Source organism: Scyliorhinus canicula, chromosome 16, assembly GCF_902713615.1.
Source record: "Scyliorhinus canicula chromosome 16, sScyCan1.1, whole genome shotgun sequence".
NCBI lineage: Eukaryota > Metazoa > Chordata > Chondrichthyes > Carcharhiniformes > Scyliorhinidae > Scyliorhinus > Scyliorhinus canicula.
Window position 1 is genome coordinate 32,326,387 of NC_052161.1, and position 21,816 is coordinate 32,348,202.

Below are 21,816 nucleotides of genomic sequence, written 5' to 3' on the forward strand. Positions count from 1 at the left end.
AGCTGATGGAATTCTGGACTTGATAAATAGTGGCATAGAGTACAAAAGCAAAGAAATTATGATGATTTTTTTGTAAAAATTCTGGCTTGGCCTGGAGTATTGTGTTGAGTTCGAGGCACTGCACTGTAGTCAAGAAGTGAAGACTTTCAAGCGGGCACGAGGAACCTTAACAAATGGTTCCAGGGATGAGGTATTTCAATTCCATGGAGTGATCAGAGAAACTGGGATGATTCCCACTGGGAGAGAGAAGGTTGAGATATGATGGAGCTCTTAAAAATCACGAGGGATCTGGTTTAATGCAAGTAGAGAGGAGGGTGCCTATTGGTGGAAGTGTTGAGAACTAGTGGACTCCAGTACTAGGTGATTGGCAAAAAACCATTGGCAACATGAGAAAAAGCTTTTTTGTGGAGCCAATGGCTACAATCTGAAAATCACTGACAGAAAGTGTGGTGGAGGCAGTTTCAGTCAGGGCTTTGTTACGAACGGGACAGAAACGCATAACTTTTAAAAATAGGTATGAATTACCAGTGACATTTGAAAAGAGTGACACAACACAATTCCACATTTAGATTTTTACTGTAACAAACAAAATAAAAATAACATTATTTTGTAAACAACAAATACACTACAGTACAGAAAAGGTATTCCCTTCGTAACTCAACCGGAAAACCCACTTATGTTACAGCACACCTTCAGCAGCTTTTGTCTGCCCCAGGAGGGTGAATCTTTCATTGTCCATTAAAACAAATTTCCCTTCGCTGCATCTGCGGAGCATATGTGAAGGAACCTCCAGCAGCAAGGCACCAATTCGGTACCACAAGCTTTGTTCCTATCCATATCAGTACCCCACTTGGTGATTAACCAAAAAGCAGTCATTTCCTACTGCTTGGCATAGCAGCAGCTGCTTTTGGTCTGACTGCCTCTTAGAGTCTAGTCTGCATGTAGCCAGGCCAGCTGATTCTCCTTTTATATAGAGGTGCGCAAGTTGGTACCTGACTTCCAATAGGGTTTGAACTGTGCCTCTATAACAGTGGCAACCAGATCACGTGGGCCTGTCACCAGGCAGAATTCAGTACAACTCGCACCATCCCACATTCTAGTATGGAGAATTGACGGCCCGACAGGCTGAGTGGCCTCCTTTTGTACTGTAACCATTTTATGATTCTATGATGCTCTAAAGATATGAAAGACCATATTGTAAAGACTGAATGTTTTCATTCATGTTGCAGCTACAACATGGTGGCGATGTGCCATGTCTGAAATACTTTCCTTCTGAAGCTGTCAGGTTTGGTTTCATCATTACAGAGGTATAAAGAATAGTTTCAACAGACAAGATTATTTAAGATTATGTATTTCCTGAAAAACTAATATTTTTTGTCCTGTAATTTAGTTTCTTGAATTTTACAATACAAATACCACCTTGGGCTCAGATAATATTAAAAGCTTACACCTTGTTCCTATAGTTTCCTAAGGTTTTCATATTATCCACTTCTTCTTTCGTGTGGCTTTAGGAGCAGAAGCTCTCGTCATAGATTTAATGTTGGTCCCGAACTTCCTTGGCGTGACAATCAAAGTCCGATTACCACACCACTCCTAGTTTTTTATCCAGATTCTTTCTCCATCATGTTTTGCCTGACCTTCCAACTCAGGACAGGTGAGATCCAGGCAGTGCAGCTGTCACCTGGCATCAAAGGCCAGCTCTGTCAGATATAGGGAGGTCACTCCTCTTTTTTACAACACTAGCTGTGGTAAACCAGGCAAGTTAAAGGACAGCCAAGGTCCTTTACAGGCCAGGGAGAAGAAAGTAGATAAAATTTGATGGTGTTGGGAAGGGTTGGGTGGGGGATCAGCGGGATGGTGTCGTTGGAGGTGGGGTGGGGCCAGTGCTGGGTTGAGTCTTGGGTCGGTCTGGTTGGGCCTCAGGTAAGTGTATAACCAGGAATTGGGGTGTGGGGCCATGGGGTCTCAGGGAGTGTGGAGATGGGAGGGAGTCGGCCCCCTGACGGCTCAGGCCTCGGGCCAGGTTGGGTTGAGCCTCGGTTGGGGAATGGCATTGAGTCAGGTCAGGCTTCAGGAGTGGACATGTTCGGTTGTGTGAGGCTTTGGGAGGAGGATTGTTGGGTTGGGTTGAGTCTCAGGTGGGGGTTGGGTTTCAGGGGATGGATTGAGTTGGGTCTTGTGGGGGATTGGGGAGGCAACGGTGTTGGGTCGAGCTTTGTGGGGGGAGGGGGCTGGGTATGGGGGTGAGTGCTGACCTGATGGGGTTTGTGAGAATCAGGTCTCGGGGCTGGTGGTGGTGGAAAGTCCCTGGGGGTGGGAGAATCCCTTGGTTGGGGAGTTTACATCAGGGGAGATCACTGCGGGGGGGCGGTGGGTAGGGGAGTCCTGTGTGGGAGAATAGTTGGGGCGGGATTGGTGTGGGCCTGTACCATGGTTACCCAGAAGTTCGAAGAGTTTTAGATTATTCTACCTGGGTAACTATTGATGTAACATGTTGGAACCGTCCAGAATTTGCACCTTTAATCACATTTTTGGATGGTTCGCAATGCAAGGCCATTGCCCAGGGGAGGTTTGCACTTCTGAACAATTGCTGTGCAAACTTTACAACCAATTTCCAAAGACAAGAGGAGTCCTGGAGCATAAAAGCTTGTATGGACTGGTTGGGCCAAATGGCCTGTTTGTGTGCTGTTATCCTATGTCATGATGATTAACAAATTGAGTCGGCGGGATTATCATCAGATTAAGCATAAAAAAAGATAAAATAGGCAGCACGGTGGCGCCGTGGTAGCACTGCAGTCTCACGGCGCCAAGGTCCCAGGTTCGATCCAGGCTTTGGGTCACTGTCCGTGTGGAGTTTACACATTCTCCCCGTGTTTGCATGGGTTTCGCCCCACAACCCAAAGATGTGCAGGCTAGGTGGATTGAACACGCTAAATTGCCCCTTAATTGGAAAAAATGAATTGGGTACTCTAAATTTATTTTTAAAAAGATAACATTTAATTTGTAGAGTTATGTGACAAATTGGGGGATCTTGTAGATCTCTAATGATGGGAAAGGTTGCTGTTGATACAAGTTATTTCTCTGGGGGTTGCTGGGTCCTGTCGAATGGAGGGTGGGGCGACAGCTGACAGGTAATCACCGAACTGGAGTTGATCGCAGAGTTCCAGCAATAATCCTCATTGCTGAGTGAAGTTGTGTGCCAATATCTTGGGTGTGATGACTGAGGTCCGTGCGAGTGTACAGTACTCAGCTGTCAAAAAGAGCAGAGCTGTGACAGATGTGTGAAGGACAGTGGTTTGTGCACCCTAGCTTGTGCTGGGGAGCTTGTGGATGATGTTCAGTCATGTCTTGGTCTTTTCGGCAGTCTTTCAGAGGTGGCAATGGTGAGTTAGTGAGTAGTCAAGGGTCACGCTTTGCACTTCTTCTCCACAAAAGGTGACCTTTGGGGTGAAGGATGAAGAGCCAATGGATTGGGCTGCGGTCTCCACTTGTATAAATATTCAGTCATTTTTGATAGGTCAGAGCTCAGCGCAGCTTTCATATATGGAAAGGTTTTGGGTGAGTTGAAAAGGCAATATCATCGGTGTAAAGAAATAAATTATGATGTGGTGGGCATTTCGCTTATATAGATATTAAAAATTGCTCTGTGGGAGAATGTGTGTTCTTGGAGTGTTGATCTTGGCTCATAGGTAGATCTTCATCCTGCTGTTTCTCAGAAATGTCCACAGCAGCCAGATAGTTTGATATGAAGCAGCAGCAGGGACAGTTTGAGTATCAGTCCATGTTTCCACACAGTATTTTAGGTTGAGGAAAGATCTATGAAAGTGGTTCCAGTCTTGAGGTTGTGATGAAAACCACCCTCAAGGACTTGTTCACAGAAACTGTGTTGGGGCCAAAAGCCAGACTGCTCTTGGAGATGGATGATGGAGCTAAGTCTTACAAAAATGAGCTGCTTCAAGATCTTATCGGTTGTACAGAGCAGTGAAATGGGCCTGTAGCTCCCAGGGTCATCTGCTGACTTTTCTTGTTTTGGCAGTCTAATACCATTACCTCATGCTAGATTTGGGGAATGTGACCATTTTCCATAGGAGTTGAGAAGTGTGCCAGTAGCCATTGTTTTTCCAGTGCACAATATGGTATACGAGGTTCGGTGGAATACCGTCTTTTGTGAGGGCCACAAAGAGCCCAGCACAAGTTTGTAGAGTCAAACAGAAAGTAACTTTTATTTACAACAACATTTACACAGCACCAGTAGTTCACTGCTGGTTCTCTCTCTCCACCTGGTACCACACTGGCCAGCTCTGTTTATACAGCTGAAAGGTTAACGATTGCCCACTCCCTCATTGGGGGATCTCATATTCCCAAAAATAAATCATGGAGTAACCAATTGTCCCCAGCCAATAGGCTCTGGACAGGTTATAACACCATCTTTCCTGGGAGCTTTGCCCCTTTTTTGTGGTTGCTGGGCCAAGCATCTAGTTTTATGAGGCTAAAGTTGTTTGACCATGTGGAACACTCTGAGCAACTCACCGTTGCTTCTGAGTTTTTCCTTGACCTCCTATTTTTGTTGTTTATTGAGGGATCCCTTTGAGTTGCTTCAGGGGTTTGGCCACAGCAGCATTTGCACTGACATGTGGGTTAGAGGCCTCTGCTGCATTTGATGCATCAAGTTTCCTCGGGAGGTTCCAAATCCAATGACTTGACTGCGTAAGTCCATGGATTCCACATAGCCCAGCCAGCTTTGCTGTCCACGGTTGTCCAAAGACTCAAGTATTGCTATGGCTGCTGCTGGATCGGAAGTTTTCGGCATTGTTGACAGAGGGCTTCACACTCAGGGTTCCAATAGAGATAAGCAGCGCTCCAAAACCTCAAGGGATGTTCTTATTTGCTGCAGCAATAAACAGGGTCAAAATAAACATGATATTATTTGAAACTTTCAGACAGCTATCTCGCAATTGTCCCATTCACCTATCATTATTAACATCATCATTGTGGAAAATTATTAAAGTTGATGAGATGTGCTATTTACAGTTTGGATTTTCTATTTCAAGTCTATAGATTATAATAGCAGATTTATATTGCAGCTTTGCTTTCACATTGATACAAAGCATAACTTAGAATGCTGACATTTTGTACATATCAAGCACATAACATTAGTACTGAGTCAACCCGGGAGACACATTTTGTTATTGTTATAGAATGGCTGTGGTATAACTGTAACCTGTGTATAATGAGTGAAAGGAGTGCTACTGTGTTACTGTGCTATTAATCCAGAGACCTAGATGACATTGGTTTAAATCCCACAAGAGAGGATTTTATATTCAGTTAGAATCTTAGAATCCCTACAGATTCGGCCCATCGATCCTCTGAAGGAGCAACCCACTCCCCAACCCCAATCCCATCTCACCCTTTAACCTAACCCACACATCTCTGGACACTATGGCCAATCACCCTAATCTGCACACCTTTGGACTGTGGGAGGAAACCGGAGCACCCAGAGGAAACCCACGCAGACACGGAGAGAATAAATCTGGAATGAAAGGTGATGATGCAACAATTAAATTGTTGAAAAAAATAGTTCATTAATATCCATTAAGAAAGAAACACCTTGCCATCTTTGTCCAGTCTGGCCTAGAGGTGAGTCCAGCCCTTAGCAATGTAGTTAACGCTTCACTACCCTCTGAAATGGCCTGACAAGCCAATGTGTTCAGGGCAATTGGGAATGAAGAATAAATGCTTACCAGCAATGCCCACAGTCCTTGATGTATATTAAAATAGTTACATTCCACTGTACCAGAGCTTAGATCATATCAGCTCTTTCCAATCATTTAGGCTTTTACTTACCCGTGGCAACCTTGACTCAGTTGGTAGCATTCTCACTGTTGACTCAGAAGGTTGCGTGTTCAACTCCCTCTCCAGGACCTGTGCACAAAAATCCAGTCTGACACTCCTTGCAGTCCTGAGGGAGTGCTAAACTGTTGGAAGTGCCATCTATCAGATGCAGCATTAAATTGAGGCCCCATCTGCTCTCAAAAACAATTGAAAGGCACTATATCAAGAAAGAGTTGGAGAGTTATTCCTTGTGTCCTGGCCAATAATTATGCCTCAATCAGCATTCTAAAAACTGACTCTTTTGTTATTACCATATTGCTGTTTAAGGGAGCTTGCTGTATACAAATTCACTGTCAGGTTTCGTACATTACAACAGTGAAGTACTCTACTGTTTATAAAATGCTGTTGGGCATCCTATGGTAATAATAGGTGCTATATAGATGCAGGTCTTTCTTTCTCAGCCAGAGGGGATAATCAGTGCCCCACACGTGCATTGAGATATACTTCTCATTTAACAACGACGTGAACAAGCAGAGTTGACAATCTGCCTTCTTGTATAACTTAAACATCAACTGCATCATTTGTTGTATCTGAACCAAGCTACTCATTTATCGGCAGTCTGACCCAGTAACTGTTCAGGGGCAGACAATTGGTATAACAAAACCATGTGATGAGCATTTCAAAACCATTGTTTGGTCGTTTTCATTGACTCTTTCATCAATGGCACTACTTTTCTGGGATTATTATATGGAAAATAACAGGTAGATGGAAACAATTGCAAGAAACTGTCTGAACAATTCAGCTGATATCATAAACTGGAAAAGTGAGGCTTGAGTGCTTTATTGTTATCTGAATCCAAGATAATATTTTTATTGTAATCACTCTTATTTTTATATGATACATAGCAATATTATTTATAATACAAAAATCAAGTCTGACATTCAATTGACCTGTGGGCAGATCTAGCTAACAATTAAATGCTACCCTCAAGATCACAAACTTTTAAGATTAACAAAAGGGAAGGAATCCATTTGGCCGATGTTAATACATCCATCCCAATTTTAAAAAAACATGCGGGCACCTCATCAGATCATCTGACTGCATTTTGAATAAACCTAAAAGTTCTCATCTCCACTAACTTCCCTGGTAAGCCATTCAAACGTTGACCATAATGTAACCAGTTTTTTCTGACACCAGTACTAAATTGTCCTTTTCACTTAACTCCTTTTTTGCCTTCTTCCCCTGTTTATTATCATTAATCAGAATGAACTTGATCAGTTTACATTTGACGATTCGTTACAAAAAACAATCTGATTTTCACTTAAATCAATGGAAACAAAGATCAGGTGGTTTACATTATGGTAGCCAACCCACAATGTCGCATTTATGCCCAAAACTTACAGCAAGTTGAAAGTCTTCTCAGTTGAGATTCAGAATTCAAGTCGTTATCGGATGGACAGCAGCAGTTCAAGATGGCTGCGAACAACCACCTTCTCAAGGGCAATTAGCAATGGGAAGCAAACATTGGCCTTGTCAGTGATGCTCACATCCCATAAAGAATGAAGAAGATGTAGTTTAGCAGCAGAAGGCCCCAAGCATCAGTTGCCAGGGCACCTTACTGAGACCTTTCCTGGCCTCACTGCTCCTGTTCCTTTGGTCAATATCTTACCGACATTCAAGTTTCACTTGGATTTATGTTGCTTTCAGATCATATCACAGCCATTAATGGGAACTACATTGAAATCTTTCTGTTTATCTAAATATACCATTTCATATTCAGTTCTTGAATCATATCCTCACCGGACGAATAAACTTGTGATATAAGAGTTAATCTTGAGTTAAGTACTCAAGACTGCTATGCATTTCAAACGCTACTATGACAACCTGAGTAATTTCTATCATTGAGGTCATAGGCTGAATTTTACCAGACCTTTGGGGTCAAGCTGGGAGGTGGAATGTATATCGAAATGACATGGGAAGGCATGAAGTATGTCCAACACTTTTTTGTGCTGCCGTGCCATTTTGCCAGTAGCAGGAAAGGTGGCATACCAGGCCAGATGAGCCACTTAAGTGATCAGTTATGGGCATCTTCCCACCTCCACTGACATTTTGCCTGCATAACAGTGGCCCATCACTGCGCGGGGAGACCACCCATTGAGATTTGGTGGCCCCCAGCAAGCTCCAGGTAGTGGTGTGGGCCTCCATTTTGGGCACTTTTTAGCCCATGGAGGGACACCCAGGTGGCAATGGCTGAATACGCAGTAATATCCCTCCCGTTTGCAAGGCCTGCCTTCAGCATTCTGCTTACCTCACTTTGAGGGTGCATAGACATCAGTGCACCATTATCCTCGAGGTGCAGCACCAGCAAACCAAGCAGTAGTGTTGCTAAGGCTTCTCAGGTTGCTGACCCTCTACCTGGGCCAGCAGATCTTGTGAAGCAGGGTCACTTCCACTTTCAGTGCTGGCAAAGGAACCTCCGCTGCCTCTGCAGAATTCCAGCCATTCACTGTGAAATTCGATAGGACCCTAAAATGGGCATCAGTATCAGTACATAATCAACCTATGTCCATTGCCTGTGATGGTGACAGCACACAAACTTGGTGCTGCCTACTGGTTTGTATGATAACTGTGGGTAGTCAGTGCCAAATTCACTGCAGAATGGCTGGATTCCTCAGAGGAGACCCAAGTTTGCTCAATGGCCTCCACCTCTTAAAGGGAGGTACATCCTGCCTGGAGCTGGTTTGGGAATTGATTGCACAAGAGCGTGTAAGCAAGAAGATCCATGAATTATGGCACAATAGGGAAGAGAGAATGCTGCAATGTTCATTTACGCTTTACTGGATGTCTTGTTGGAGGAGGGAGACAGGGGTCTTCTATCCACAGCGGGGCAGCAGGCCTTCCAGCGAAGCTAAGTGAAGGCAGTGAGATTAGATAGCTGTGCTACTCAATGCCAGACATAGCCCTGAGGACCTGAATGTGGTAACAGCAGATCAATGACCTCAAGATGAATGAATGAATTTTCAAATTTCACAAAACACCACACCCTCCATCACTCAGCTACCAAAAGTCTCCATCAATCACAACTTATTTCACATTCATAGCTTCCCTTAACTCTTACACACTTAGCATTGCCAGAAGTCTCACAGCCGCATCACACAGCTTGTATAAACTGCCAGCCTTCAACCAGGACATATCACCAAAACATATTGCACCACTCTCACTACCGCATTTCCCTATCTCTTGCAGGTCAAGATGGCACGGTGGCACAGTGATTAGCACTGCTGCCTCACAGCGCCAGAGACCCGGGTTAAGTTCTGGCCTTGGGTGACTATCTCTATGCACTTTCTCCCTGTTTCTGAGTGGGTTTCCTCCGGGTGCTCTGGTTTCCTCCCACAGTCCAAAGATGTACAGGTTAGGTGGATTGGCCATGCTAAAATTGCCCCTTAGTGTCCAAAGATGAATAGGTTAGGTGGGTTTATGGGATAAGGCAGGGGAGTAGACCTAAGTAAGGTGTTCTTTTAGAGGGTCATTGGAGTTTCGATGGGCCAAATGGCCTCCTTCAGCACTGTAGGATTTCTATGTTTCTAAGATGGCAGCACCTAACCAGAAGAGGATGGACATAGCTGCACATCCTCAACCCCACAAGTGGACCATACTTATCATCATTGGAGCAATCTGAAACCATAAATAATGACAATATACTCATAATTAATCTTCCTTCTCACACCCCTTTTCCCCCACATCCCATCACCTCTTCTGATTTAGAAACTGCAGATGGTGTAAGCATCCAGCTCTTGCTGTTTGCATCCACCCTCATCACAACCTCACTCTTGTGCCATTCTCCTTTCAGATACCCAGGAACTGCAGGAAGTGGTGAAAGAGCAGGGGGATGAGATACAGGCCTTGCTCGAACTTGAGAGAATAGCTCATCTGCATGTGTTGAGAAACTGGAGGAAGAGGTTGCACACAGGTTTCGTTGATAAGAAGTCAGAGGAATTAAATAACGGAGTTTCCAGCAGAAGGCTGTTGGGTATGCATACTTGTTTCTTGGCAAGCCAGCCAAAAGGCTTGTGCCAGTGTCAAGGTGGATGAAGGAGTCTGGCGCATCTTGGCACAGGCCAGAGCTTGGAATCCTTCTCCAACTTTGAAGAGAAATAAATACTCCATCTGCTTGTTTCTGGTTAGGGAAAATTAAACATATTTAGCTTTTCATGCATTGCAAAAACCCCAGTGACCTCCCTAATGCAAGTGGACAGCCAACTGGAGGATCTTGCAAATATTGCCTGCTGTAGCCTGGCAGGAGCCAGATGCTTTACAGCTTCTTCCCCGGTTACCTTCACAGCCACAGGCAATACTGTTTTTGCCCTTTTCTGAAGCTCCAGTTGAGAGCAGGTGATAGATTTTAGTGAGGACTTAATTAATGAAGTAGAAGTATCTGATGGACTGTTCCTGAATTTGAGGTAGGAAAATTGCTTCCTGAATACTCTGGGTGGACATGGATCCTGAGAGAGCCCTTCTCCCCACCCCTTCTTCCCTTTTCCAGCAGTCTGTCCTGCTTTGTGTCATTAACACTGTCATGCTCTAGTCCAATGGGGATGCTAACTACTACACCCCTGTCCAGGAGCAAGTGTTTTGCACAGAATTCTTGAATTTAGGACCATGCCCTTCAGCGCGTGCCACACCACTCCCTGTTCACTTCAGGGACTTCAAATCACTCTGGAAACTTCTGCAACACAGTAAAATCCAATAGAAATCAATCAACAATTAACCTGAAAGTAGTTGAGAGTCCCTTTAATAACAATGGTGGTTGGATTAGAGGCAGGGGTGTGGGGGAAGCATGGGGGAGAGGGGGGAGGTGGGATTAGCCTTTCCTGCTACTGAATGTGTGTTTCCTTGCGCTTCTTTAATTGATTTTGTTTAAGGAACTGGACTATTGAGCTCCAGAACAGCAGCGCTGGCATCAAATCATCATTCCACGTTGCTTGGCATCACCAATTGCTTATTCTGAATACTTCAGGTGGCCACAACTGTACATGTGCTGATGCCCTCACCAAAATGGCACCTGGCATAGCTCGCGCCATGGATGCCATTTCGGAGGCAAAACTGCATCCATATCTTAAAAAATACAGGGGCTACAGAACCAAATTTCATGGCCATTGTTTTTCAAGGAGAAACATGTTGCTGACATACCATTACTCAATTCAATATATGCAGTATTGTATTATATATTGCAACTATGCATGAAATCGGAGCTTTTTATTTAGCTTTCTTGCTTACACAGCATACATGTCTAATTGAAACAAAAAGCAAGGTGCACTAAAAATAGCTGAGAGAAAGAAGCTGAATAGATTCTTCCATATCATCAAACTCTAACCAGAAGGCATTGATTCAAGGTCAGAAACGGGAAAGTGGAATAAATGTGCAGATGAGACTACTTTGTACAGAGTAAATGTGTGGAATTTTCCATCCAGAGACAAATACGATTTAGAAGAGTCCAAGAAAATTTTCCTCAGCTCTGGCCAGGATTGAGAAACAGAACATGGAACAAGACATAATGGGCTGCAATATACACCTCTACGTAAAAATACTATCAGAACCATATTCAAACAGTTGTGCTACCTGTGAATATAATCCATTTGTTAAAGAAGCAACCAGAGTGCGGGCTGGCTGGAAATAGGCTGAATCTGACTCACACAGACCACTGAGGAAATCCATTTTATTTAACCTGTTATGAATTCCTTTGTGATATTCTGAGACAAATGACAGGAAGCATCCCGCAGCCGAAAATAATCCAATAAATCACATGCTGTGAGCAGGAAAGTATATTTCCAGAGGATTCTATAAATAGGGATGGTGAGTCATCCGGATTAATCTATGATCAAGCTTCAAATACCCAAGGATAACAGTAATTCACTGATCTGTACAAAAATTTACATTCCCCTGAATGTGCTTTTTGAACTGGAAGATAGAAACAACACAAAAAAACTACCTACATGTCTTCTGAAGAGGTATGTGCAGTATCAATGACTTTTCTACCAGTCCCTTCCATCTGTATGAGATGCTGTCAGTCAGGGTCTCCGCTATTCCAAAATTTCAAGGAATAGCCTGGAAACTGGACTGCCCCATGCCCCCTCGATTATTTAGCAACCACAGTCCTACAAATCCTTCATAGAGCATCATAGATCAACAAGCTGCCCAGAACCTTCCTCTTTGACAAAACTTTTGGTCAGTCAAGATCACAAGAATTAGAAGATGTAGACCATTCATCCCCACAGAATGGTATTTTACATTTGATAAGTTCATGGCTGATCTGATTGTGGCCTCGATTCCACTCACCTTTCAGTCCCTCATAACCCTCAAACTCCCTTGTTGATCAAATTAAACTCTGTCCAACTCGGTCTTGAAAATATTCAATGACTCAGCTTCTATTATTGTCTGGGGAAGCGAATTCCACTGACTAACAACCCTTTGAGAAAGAAAAAACATTCTCCTCCTCTCAGTCTTAAATGGGTGATCCCTCATTTTTCAAACTGTGCCCCCGAATTCTCAATTTCCCCACATGGAGAAACATCCTCTCATCATCCACCATTCAGCTTTGTTTATGTGGCTCGGTGTCATACTTTGTCTGATGATGCTCCAGTAAAGCATCTTTGGATGGCTCAGTACACCAGACACGCCATGAAAATACAAGTTGTTGTTATTGCAATTTTTTAATGGCGAGAGACTAGGAAGCTGTGGAGGAGCAAAGTGATTTCGATATCCAGGCCCACTGTGCTACTGTGCTGCCCACTGGAGTTAACTGTAGCATATTTATAGTTAAGCATTGTTATTACACCCACCAGATTCCAATCACCATTACTTACTTGAAACAGGCCTGTAACAAACATCTTGGTCTACTCATTTGCATTTCTCTGAGTCTGAACTACAGCACTTCTCTGCCTCCATCTGCTCCTCCATTGGTGTCAGAGTCTTCAGCCATCAGGGCTTTTCCTTCTTAATACTTCCACCTTCCAATACTCTTGATTATGAATGATGGTTTTCTGATTCAGGAAGCTAGTAGGGTGACAGTGCGACAGGACTTGGTCTCCTTTTCATGTCCCCTGAAATCATGGCAACTCTTTACCTGCTAGTGATCATTGAGTTAAAATCTGGCTTAATCATGTGAGCAATCATTTTCTTTCAAAAGGATGATGAGCAGACATCAGCCTGAACCACATTTTGGTTGTTTCTGGAAAATAGCCATAACATGAAGAAGGCGTGGATAAAGTAACCTCGCAACGCATCAGCATTTCCATTTCAGCCTTGATGTAGATGCTTAATCCATTTGAGAGAGATTAATGCATCTTTGATGTTAATGCAATATTGGATGCTGGACTGATGCCCCACCTGCTAAATTAGTTGATATATCAAACAAATTGACCACTCAAAGTAAAAATTCTTTGTTCAGTAATATTGATATTAATATTGTCCATCATCTACAAGGAACAAGTCAGTAGTGTGTTGGAATACTCCCTGCTTGCCTGGATGAGTGCAGCTCCAACAACACAAGAATTATCCAGTGGAGTTTGCGCATTCTCCCTGTGTCTGCATGGGCCTCATCCCCACAAACCAAAGATGTGCAGGGTCGGTGGATTGGCCAGGCTAAATTGTCCCTTAATTAGAAAAAAGTAATTGGGTATTCTAAATTTAAAAAAAAGAATGATCCAGGACAAAGCAACCCGCTTGATATGCACCCCTTCCACAAATATGCTCTCCATCCACCACTGATGAACAGTGGCAGCCATGTGTACCATAAGAGCATAAGAACATAAGAACTAGGAGCAGGAGTAGGCCATCTGGCCCCTCGAGCCTGCTCCGCCATTCAATTAGATCATGGCTGATCTTTTGTGGACTCAGCTCCACTTTCCGGCCCGAACGCCATAACTCTTAATCCCTTTATTCTTCAAAAAACTATCTATCTTTACCTTAAAAACATGTAATGAAGGAGCCTCAACTGCTTCACTGGGCAAGGAATTCCATAGATTCACAACCCTTTGGGTGAAGAAGTTCCTCCTAAACTCAGTCCTAAATCTATTTCCCCTTATTTTGAGGCTATGCCGCCTAGTTCTGCTGTCACCCGCCAGTGGAAACAACCTGCCCGCATCTATCCTATCTATTCCCTTCATAATTTTAAATGTTTCTATAAGATCCCCCCTCATCCTTCTAAATTCCAACGAGTACAGTCCCAGTCTACTCAACCTCTCATAATCCAACCCCTTCAGCTCTGGGATTAACCTAGTGAATCTCCTCTGCACACCCTCCAGCGCCAGTACGTCCTTTCTCAAGTAAGGAGACCAAAACTGAACACAATACTCCAGGTGTGGCCGCACTAACACCTTATACAATTGCAACATAACCTCCCTAGTCTTAAACTCCATCCCTCTAGCAATGAAGGACAAAATTCCATTTGCCTTCTTAATCACCTGTTGCACTTGTAAACCAACCTTCTGTGACTCATGCACTAGCACACCCAAGTCTCTCTGAACAGCGGCATGCTTTAATATTTTATCGTTTAAATAATAATCCCGTTTGCTGTTATTCCTACCAAAATGGATAACCTCACATTTGTCAACATTGTATTCCATCTGCCAGACCCGAGCCCATTCACTTAACCTATCCAAATCTCTCTGCAGACTTCCAGTATCCTCTGCACTTTTCGCTTTACCACTCATCTTAGTGTCATCTGCAAACTTGGACACATTGCCCTTGGTCCCCAACTCCAAATCATCAATGTAAATTGTGAACAATTGTGGGCCCAACAAGGATCCCTGAGGGACACCACTAGCTACTGATTGCCAACCAGAGAAACACCCATTTATCCCAACTCTTTGCTTTCTATTAATTAACCAATCCTCTATCCATGCTACTACTTTACCCGAAATGCCATGCATCTTTATCTTCTGCAGCAACCTTTTGTGTGGCACCTTGTCAAAGGCTTTCTGGAAATCCAGATATACCACATCCATCGGCTTCCCGTTATCTACTGCACTGGTAATGTCCTCAAAAAATTCCACTAAATTAGTTAGGCACGACCTGCCTTTTACGAACCCATGCTGCGTCTGCCCAATGGGACAATTTCTATCCAGATGCCTCGCAATTTCTTCCTTGATGATAGATTCCAGCATCTTCCCTATTACCGAAGTTAAACTCACTGGCCTATAATTTCCTGCTTTCTGCCTACCTCCTTTTTTAAACAGTGGCGTCACGTTTGCTAATTTCCAATCCACCGGGACCACCCCAGAGTCTAGTGAATTTCGGTAAATTATCACTAGTGCATCTGCAATTTCCCTAGCCATCTCTTTTAGCACTCTGGGATGCATTCCATCAGGGCCAGGAGACTTGTCTACCTTTAGCCCCATTAGCTTGCCCATCACTCCCTCCTTAGTGATAACAATCCTCTCAAGGTCCTCACCTGTCATAGCCTCATTTCTATCAGTCGCTGGCATGTTATTTGTGTCTTCCACTGTGAAGACCGACCCAAAAAAACCTGTTCAGTTCCTCAGCCATTTCCTCATTTCCCATTATTAAAACTCCCTTTTCATCCTCTAAAGGACCAATATTTACCTTAGCCACTCTTTTTTGTCTTATATATTTGTAAAAACTTTTACTGTCTGTTTTTATATTCTGAGCAAGTTTACTCTCATACTTCTATCTTACTCTTCTTTATAGCTTTTTTAGTAGCTTTCTGTTGCCCCCTAAAGATTTCCCAGTCCTCTAATCTCCCAGCAATCTTTGCCACTTTATATGCTTTTTCCTTCAATTTGATACTCTCCCTTATTTCCTTAGATATCCACGGTCGATTTTCCCTCTTTCTTCCGTCCTTCCTTTTTGTTGGTATAAACCTTTGCTGAGCACTGTGAAAAATCGCTTGGAAGGTTCTCCACTGTTCCTCAACTGTTCCACCATAAAGTCTTAGCTCCCAGTCTACCTTAGCTAGTTCTTCTCTCATCCCCTTGTAATCTCCTTTGTTTAAACACAAAACACTAGTATTTGATTTTACTTTCTCATCCTCCATCTGTATTTTAAATTCCACCATATTGTGATCGCTCCTTCCGAGAGGATCCCTAACTATGAGATCATGAATCAATCCTGTCTCATTACACAGGACAAGATCTAGGACCGCTTGTTCCCTCGTAGGTTCCATTACATACTGTTGTAGGAAACTATCGCGGATACATTCTATAAACTCCTCCTCACGGTTGCCTTGACCGACCTGGTTAAACCAATCGACATGTAGATTAAAATCCCCCATGATAACTGCTGTACCATTTCTACATGCATCAGTTATTTCTTTGTTTATTGCCTGCCCCACCATCTCGTTACTATTTGGTGGCCGATAGACTACTCCCATCAGTGACTTTTTCGCCTTACTATTCCTGATTTCCACCCAAATAGATTCAACCTTATCCTCCATAGCACCGATGTCATCCCTTACTATTGCCCGGATGTCATCCTTAAATAACAGAGCAACACCACCTCCCTTACCATCCACTCTGTCCTTCCGAATAGTTTGATACCCTCGGATATTTAACTCCCAGTCGTGACCATCCTTTAACCATGTTTCAGTAATGGCCACTAAATCATAGTCATTCACGATGATTTGTGCCATCAACTCATTTACTTTATTCCGAATACTACGAGCATTCAGGTAAAGTACACTTATATTGGTTTTTTTACCTCTGTTTTGAATCTTAACATCTCCAGTTTTATTCCTTTTGTTATTACTGGGCCTATTCACTGTGCTCCCCTCAGTCACTGTACTTTGTACTGTCGCCCTTATGGATTTCTGACTATGTCTTCTCTGCCTTGCACTTTTCCCCTTACTTCCTTTTGTTTCTGTCCCTGTTTTACTACCTTCCAACTTCCAGCATTGGTTCCCATCCCCCTGCCACATTAGTTTAAACCCTCCCCAACAGCTCTAGAAAACACCCCCCCTAGGACATCGGTTCCAGTCCTGCCCAAGTGCAGACCGTCCGGTTTGTACTGGTCCCACCTCCCCCAGAACCGGTCCCAATGCCCCAGGAATTTGAATCCCTCCCTCTTGCACCATCTCTCGAGCCACGCATTCATCCTATCTATCCTGACATTCCTACTCTGACTAGCTCGTGGCACTGGTAGCAATCCTGAGATTACTACCTTTGAGGTCCTACTTTTTAGTTTAACTCCTAACTCCCTGAATTCCGCTTGTAGGACCTCATCCCGTTTTTTACCTATATCGTTGGTGCCTATGTGCACCACGACAGCTGGCTGTTCACCCTCCCCCCCCCAGAATGTCCTGCAGCCGCTCCGAGACATCCTTGACCCTTGCACCAGGGAGGCAACATACCATCCTGGAGTCTCGATTGCGTCCACAGAACCGCCTGTCTATTCCCCTTACGATCGAGTCCCCTATCACTATAGCCCTGCCATTTTTCTTCCTGCCCTGCTGTGCAGCAGAGCCAGCCACGGTGCCATAAACCTGGCTGCTGCTGCCTTCCCCTGGTGAGCCATCTCCCTCAACAGTATCCAAAGCGGTATATCTGTTTTGCAGGGAGATGACCGCAGGGGACACCTGCACTGCCTTCCTACTCTTGCTCTTTCTTTTGGTCACCCATTTTCTATCTCCCTCAGTAACCTTCACCTGCGGTGTGACCAACTCGCTAAACGTGCTATCCACGACCTCCTCAGCATCGCGGATGCTCCAAAGTGAGTCCATCCGCAGCTCCAGAGCCGTCAAGCGGTCTAACAAGAGCTGCAACTGAACACACTTCTTGCACGTGAAGGAGCCAGGGACAGTGGACGTGTCCCTGAGCTCCCACATCGCACACGAGGAGCATGACACGGGTCTGGGATCTCCTGCCATGTCTTAAACCCTTGGTAAACTTAAACAACTAGAATTTCCAAAATAAAAATAAATAAATTAGACAATGAAAAGAAAAAGAGAGACTACTTACCAGTCACTTACCAGGGTTAAAAAGCACCTCCTCACACTCTGCACCGAATTACCTCACTGCACCAAATTACCAAGTTTCAATCTCCCACTCTGTATGAGTCTCACTCCGGATCAGTCTCCTGGAAAAGTGCTCGCTTACTGTGTGCGCTGTCTGTCTGTCTTTTATACAGACCTCAGCTAACCGATGACTCAAAAAATACCTTAACTTCAAAGAGAAGAATACAATGTACCCCTAAACAGGCCTCAGGTGATTGACAGATAACTGCCTCTCAGCAATTAGGGTGGGGGCAGCTTCAACCAATCAGACACTAAGCTTCACACTGCACTTTTAACTGAAAAACAGCAGAATTAGATTTTCCACTTACCTTTGCTGATTTACCTTCACCAAGATGCACTGCAGGAACTCACCAAGGTACCTTAGACAGCATCTTCCAAACCCAGAACAGCTACAATCTACAAGGGCAAAAGCAGCAGATACCTGGAAACACCACCACCTGGAGGTCCTCCTCCAAGTCACCCGCCATCGTGACTTGGAAATATATTGTCATTCCTTCACTGTTGCTGAGGCAAATTCCTAACACGCCTTCCCTCAGCGCCGTAAGTGTATCTACTCCACAGATCTGCAGCAGTGCAAGAAGGCAGCTCACCATCATCTTTTCAAGGGCAATTAGGGATGGCCTAGCCTGTGAAGTCCACATCCCGTATATCATTATAAATTTATTGATTGGAAATCAAATATTAAAACACATTTAGCACATTTGCAAACACTGTTAGAAACAGGCTGTTATTTGCGACTTCAGTTTCTGGTTCTCAAACTGAATGTAAGAATGTACGTTAAAATCTGACTTCATCATGTGAGCATTAATGCTTGACAACAGCAATGACAAGGAATATCTGTGTAATTTTGTATACTGAAGTTGTCTATTCTTCATGTTTTTTTGCTGCTACTTGAAATAACTCAGATGGTTAAATATTCAGTATCAATTTGTTTTGGATCTTATCTGTACACAGGAGCCATGGTACCATTCAGAAATGATTTCACACTGTGGATTTTATTTTGAAATCAAAGCTGTTAAAGAAAAGAAAACCTCCAGTATTAGCTTTTTCATGCAGGTACGGTAACAATCACATTTGTTTGGCCCACAAGTCACTGGATTATGCTGTGTCCATTATGGCAAGTTTTTCTTTGAAAACATTGTTGTTATCTTCAAATTAAATTCTAGGTGGAAACTGCTGGAAAAGATGAATCTGTTCTGAGGCATCACCTGCTTGTAGTGAAACAAACTTAAGGGAACCATGGGCTGGATTCTTCAATAATGGGGCTATGTCCCTACGCCGGCATAGAAACGCTGGTGTTTCACTCCAGAATACCAGAAGGGGCCTCACGGTAGCATGGTGGTTAGCATCAATGCTTCACAGCTCCAGGGTCCCAGGTTCGATTCTCGGCTGGGTCACTGTCTGTGTGGAGTCTGCACGTCCTCCCCGTGTATGCGTGGGTTTCCTCCGGGTGCTCCGGTTTCCTCCCACAGTCCAAAGATGTGCGGGTTAGGTGGATTGGCCATGCTAAATTGCCCGTAGTGTAAGGTTAATGGGGGGATTGTTGGGTTATGGGTCTACGGGTTACGTGGGTTTAAGTAGGGTGATCATTGTTCGGCACAACATCGAGGGCCGAAGGGCCTGTTCTGTGCTGTACTGTTCTATGTTCTAATATCCTGGAAAAAATAGACAACAATTCACTTACTTTCAGGGGGCTGGCAGGGACCCGGAGTGATACTTGCAGCTTTAGCTGCGGATACGGACCCTGCACTTCCGAGTCCGCGCATGCGCACGGCGGCAGCCTCCAATGGCCGTGCCGAATGCGATGGCAGACTCAGCCGGCGGACCTGGACCAACACACAAGATCCCACTGATCTGCCCCATACCGCACCATCTGACCTGCCCAATTGCCGCCTGCGCCACCTATAAGGCCCCCCCCCCCCACTGCTTGATCTCCCCCCCCCCCCCCCCCCCCTCCCGCCACCAGGGCTGACAGGACCAGAATATTGGTGGGAGGGCCTCTGGCAATGGCCGCGCCGCATAATTCGCGCATGAGCGGCACCGGGCCCAATTCGGGCGTAAACGTCAATTCTCTGCCCCCGCGCCAGAAGCAATTTCAGCACGGAGCTGTGGAGAATCCAGCCCCATGTTTCCACTGCAATTTATAATACCAGAATACTTTTATCACAATTGTATTTTACAATGATTGTCCAGTATTTAGAGAGGTGCAGCAGACCTACATGATCAATTTATTAGATTAATATCTTTATCCAACACAAATTCACAATATGGCCATGTTTCACAGCCACTTAAACTGAAGTGTAGCTCTGTGTCTGCTCATCAGTGCATTGAAAATAATTTAGCATTTTTCCCAAGGACTGGGGTACACCCTATGAGGAACCCTGATAATCATTCCAAGTTGGGCACAGGTCTATGGTGCAACCTGCTGAATTATATTGCAACGTTTGTTCCCAGATTAGAAATATGACTATTCGTGCTACTGAAGGGAAAGTTCCAGTCAGTACATCGTATTGGATATTTACTGTGTAATTTTATTGGCCTTTAATAAGCAGAGAGCTGTGAATAATGTAAATATGTAATGTGGACTCTGCACTGCACAACATTATCCACTGTTAGACAAGACTAGACAGCAGGAGAAATTTTACCCTCTGACCTTAGTGGATAAGTGAAATACTTTCAGCAAAAGTAAATGATCCTGTGGCAATTCGCTCATTTCAAGAGATGGAGATATCTGTTTAGAGTTTCAATTCAAGCTTCTGAGGAGGAGTGGTCATTAAATATTATACATAAGCTGCTGGGTCCAGAGAGCTGTCATGTCATTGGAAAGCAAATTTCCAAGGCCAATAAGGTGGGTTGTGAGGCTGGATAAATGTTCTAGAGTTTTGCTTGACTGCATTTGGGACGAAGGAGGAACTTTTTGTAGAGCCACATGTCTAGTGCCTCTCTGAAGAAAAGGTGTGGTGCACTGAAAGGCTTGTTTCCACGTTTCCTGAGGCTAAAAAAATGAGCTGGTACTTTGGGTAGAGTATGTGACATAAATTTTAATTAGTTTTTTCCCTTATCCTAGTGTTATTTATTTATTTTTAGATTTAAAGTGTCCAATTATTTTTTTCCCAATTAAGGGGCAATTTAGTGTAGCCAATCCACCTACCCTGCACATCTTTGGGTTATGGGGGTGAGACCCATGCAGACACGGGGAGAAGATACAAACTTCGTATGGACAGTAACCCAGGCTGGGATTGAACCCGGGTCCTCGGTGCCTTGAGGCAGCAGTGCTAACCACTGTGCCACCGTGCCACCCATCGTAATATAATTTGCAAATGAATATCATCATTAGACTTAGGCAAAAGAAAAACTTGTAGGTAAAAATTGAAAAAAGCAAGGTTAGTTTTTAAACGAGTATTCATGCCTTTAATAAAACTTTGAAGAAGAATCTGTGGCATCAGGGCAGTCAGCCTAGGTCAAGAGAAACATCTTGCTCTGGAATTTCCTGGAGTAGATTTAGGCAAAGGGAGAAAGGAAATTAAAACAGTCACGATCACAGGAGAAAAGATATAAGTGTCAGATGGATGTACCTTTAAGAAATGAGTGTTCATCAAATAGCTACAGTGATATCAGTGTGTGGGTGGAGCTGGGCTGTCTGTCTTTCACTGTCATTTTGTGCTGGCAGCTGCTGCAGCGTGGTTTTAGTTTCGTTTTTCAGAGTTGGAGAGCTACATTCAAAGCAAGCAGCTGTGTAATGATCTCTCACTCTACAAGCTAAAGAATGTCTTCAGCTCATTGACGATTTCAAAGTAATACCTGTTTCTGTAGAGCATTTAACCTGCTGCCTTTATTTCTAAAGGGTTTAACTTATAGATGTTGTTTGGGAATTTATTATGGGTTACCTATGGAGTATTGTATCTGTGGGGTTACGTGTGTTGGTAGTTGATAAACTGTTTACTATGTGTTGTGTT

The 21,816-nt window shown here is 43.9% G+C and overlaps 1 protein-coding gene across 3 annotated transcripts in view; it reads left to right on the forward strand.

The window, feature by feature from the left end:
* btbd16 (BTB (POZ) domain containing 16) overlaps nucleotides 1-21,816 on the forward strand; it is a 179,222-nt gene that overhangs the window by 131,005 nt on the left and 26,401 nt on the right. For 2 of the 3 annotated variants that reach the window (XR_005463687.1, XM_038821186.1), the window contains exons 14-15: nucleotides 1,230-1,307; nucleotides 18,815-18,916. Coding sequence is in view for 2 of the 3 variants with exons in the window: in XM_038821186.1 (XP_038677114.1) it covers nucleotides 1,230-1,307; nucleotides 18,815-18,916 (180 nt within the window). In the remaining variant the exon portion in view is untranslated. The remainder of the gene's footprint in view (nucleotides 1-1,229; nucleotides 1,308-18,814; nucleotides 18,917-21,816) is intronic. The other variant, XM_038821187.1, reaches the window with a different exon arrangement.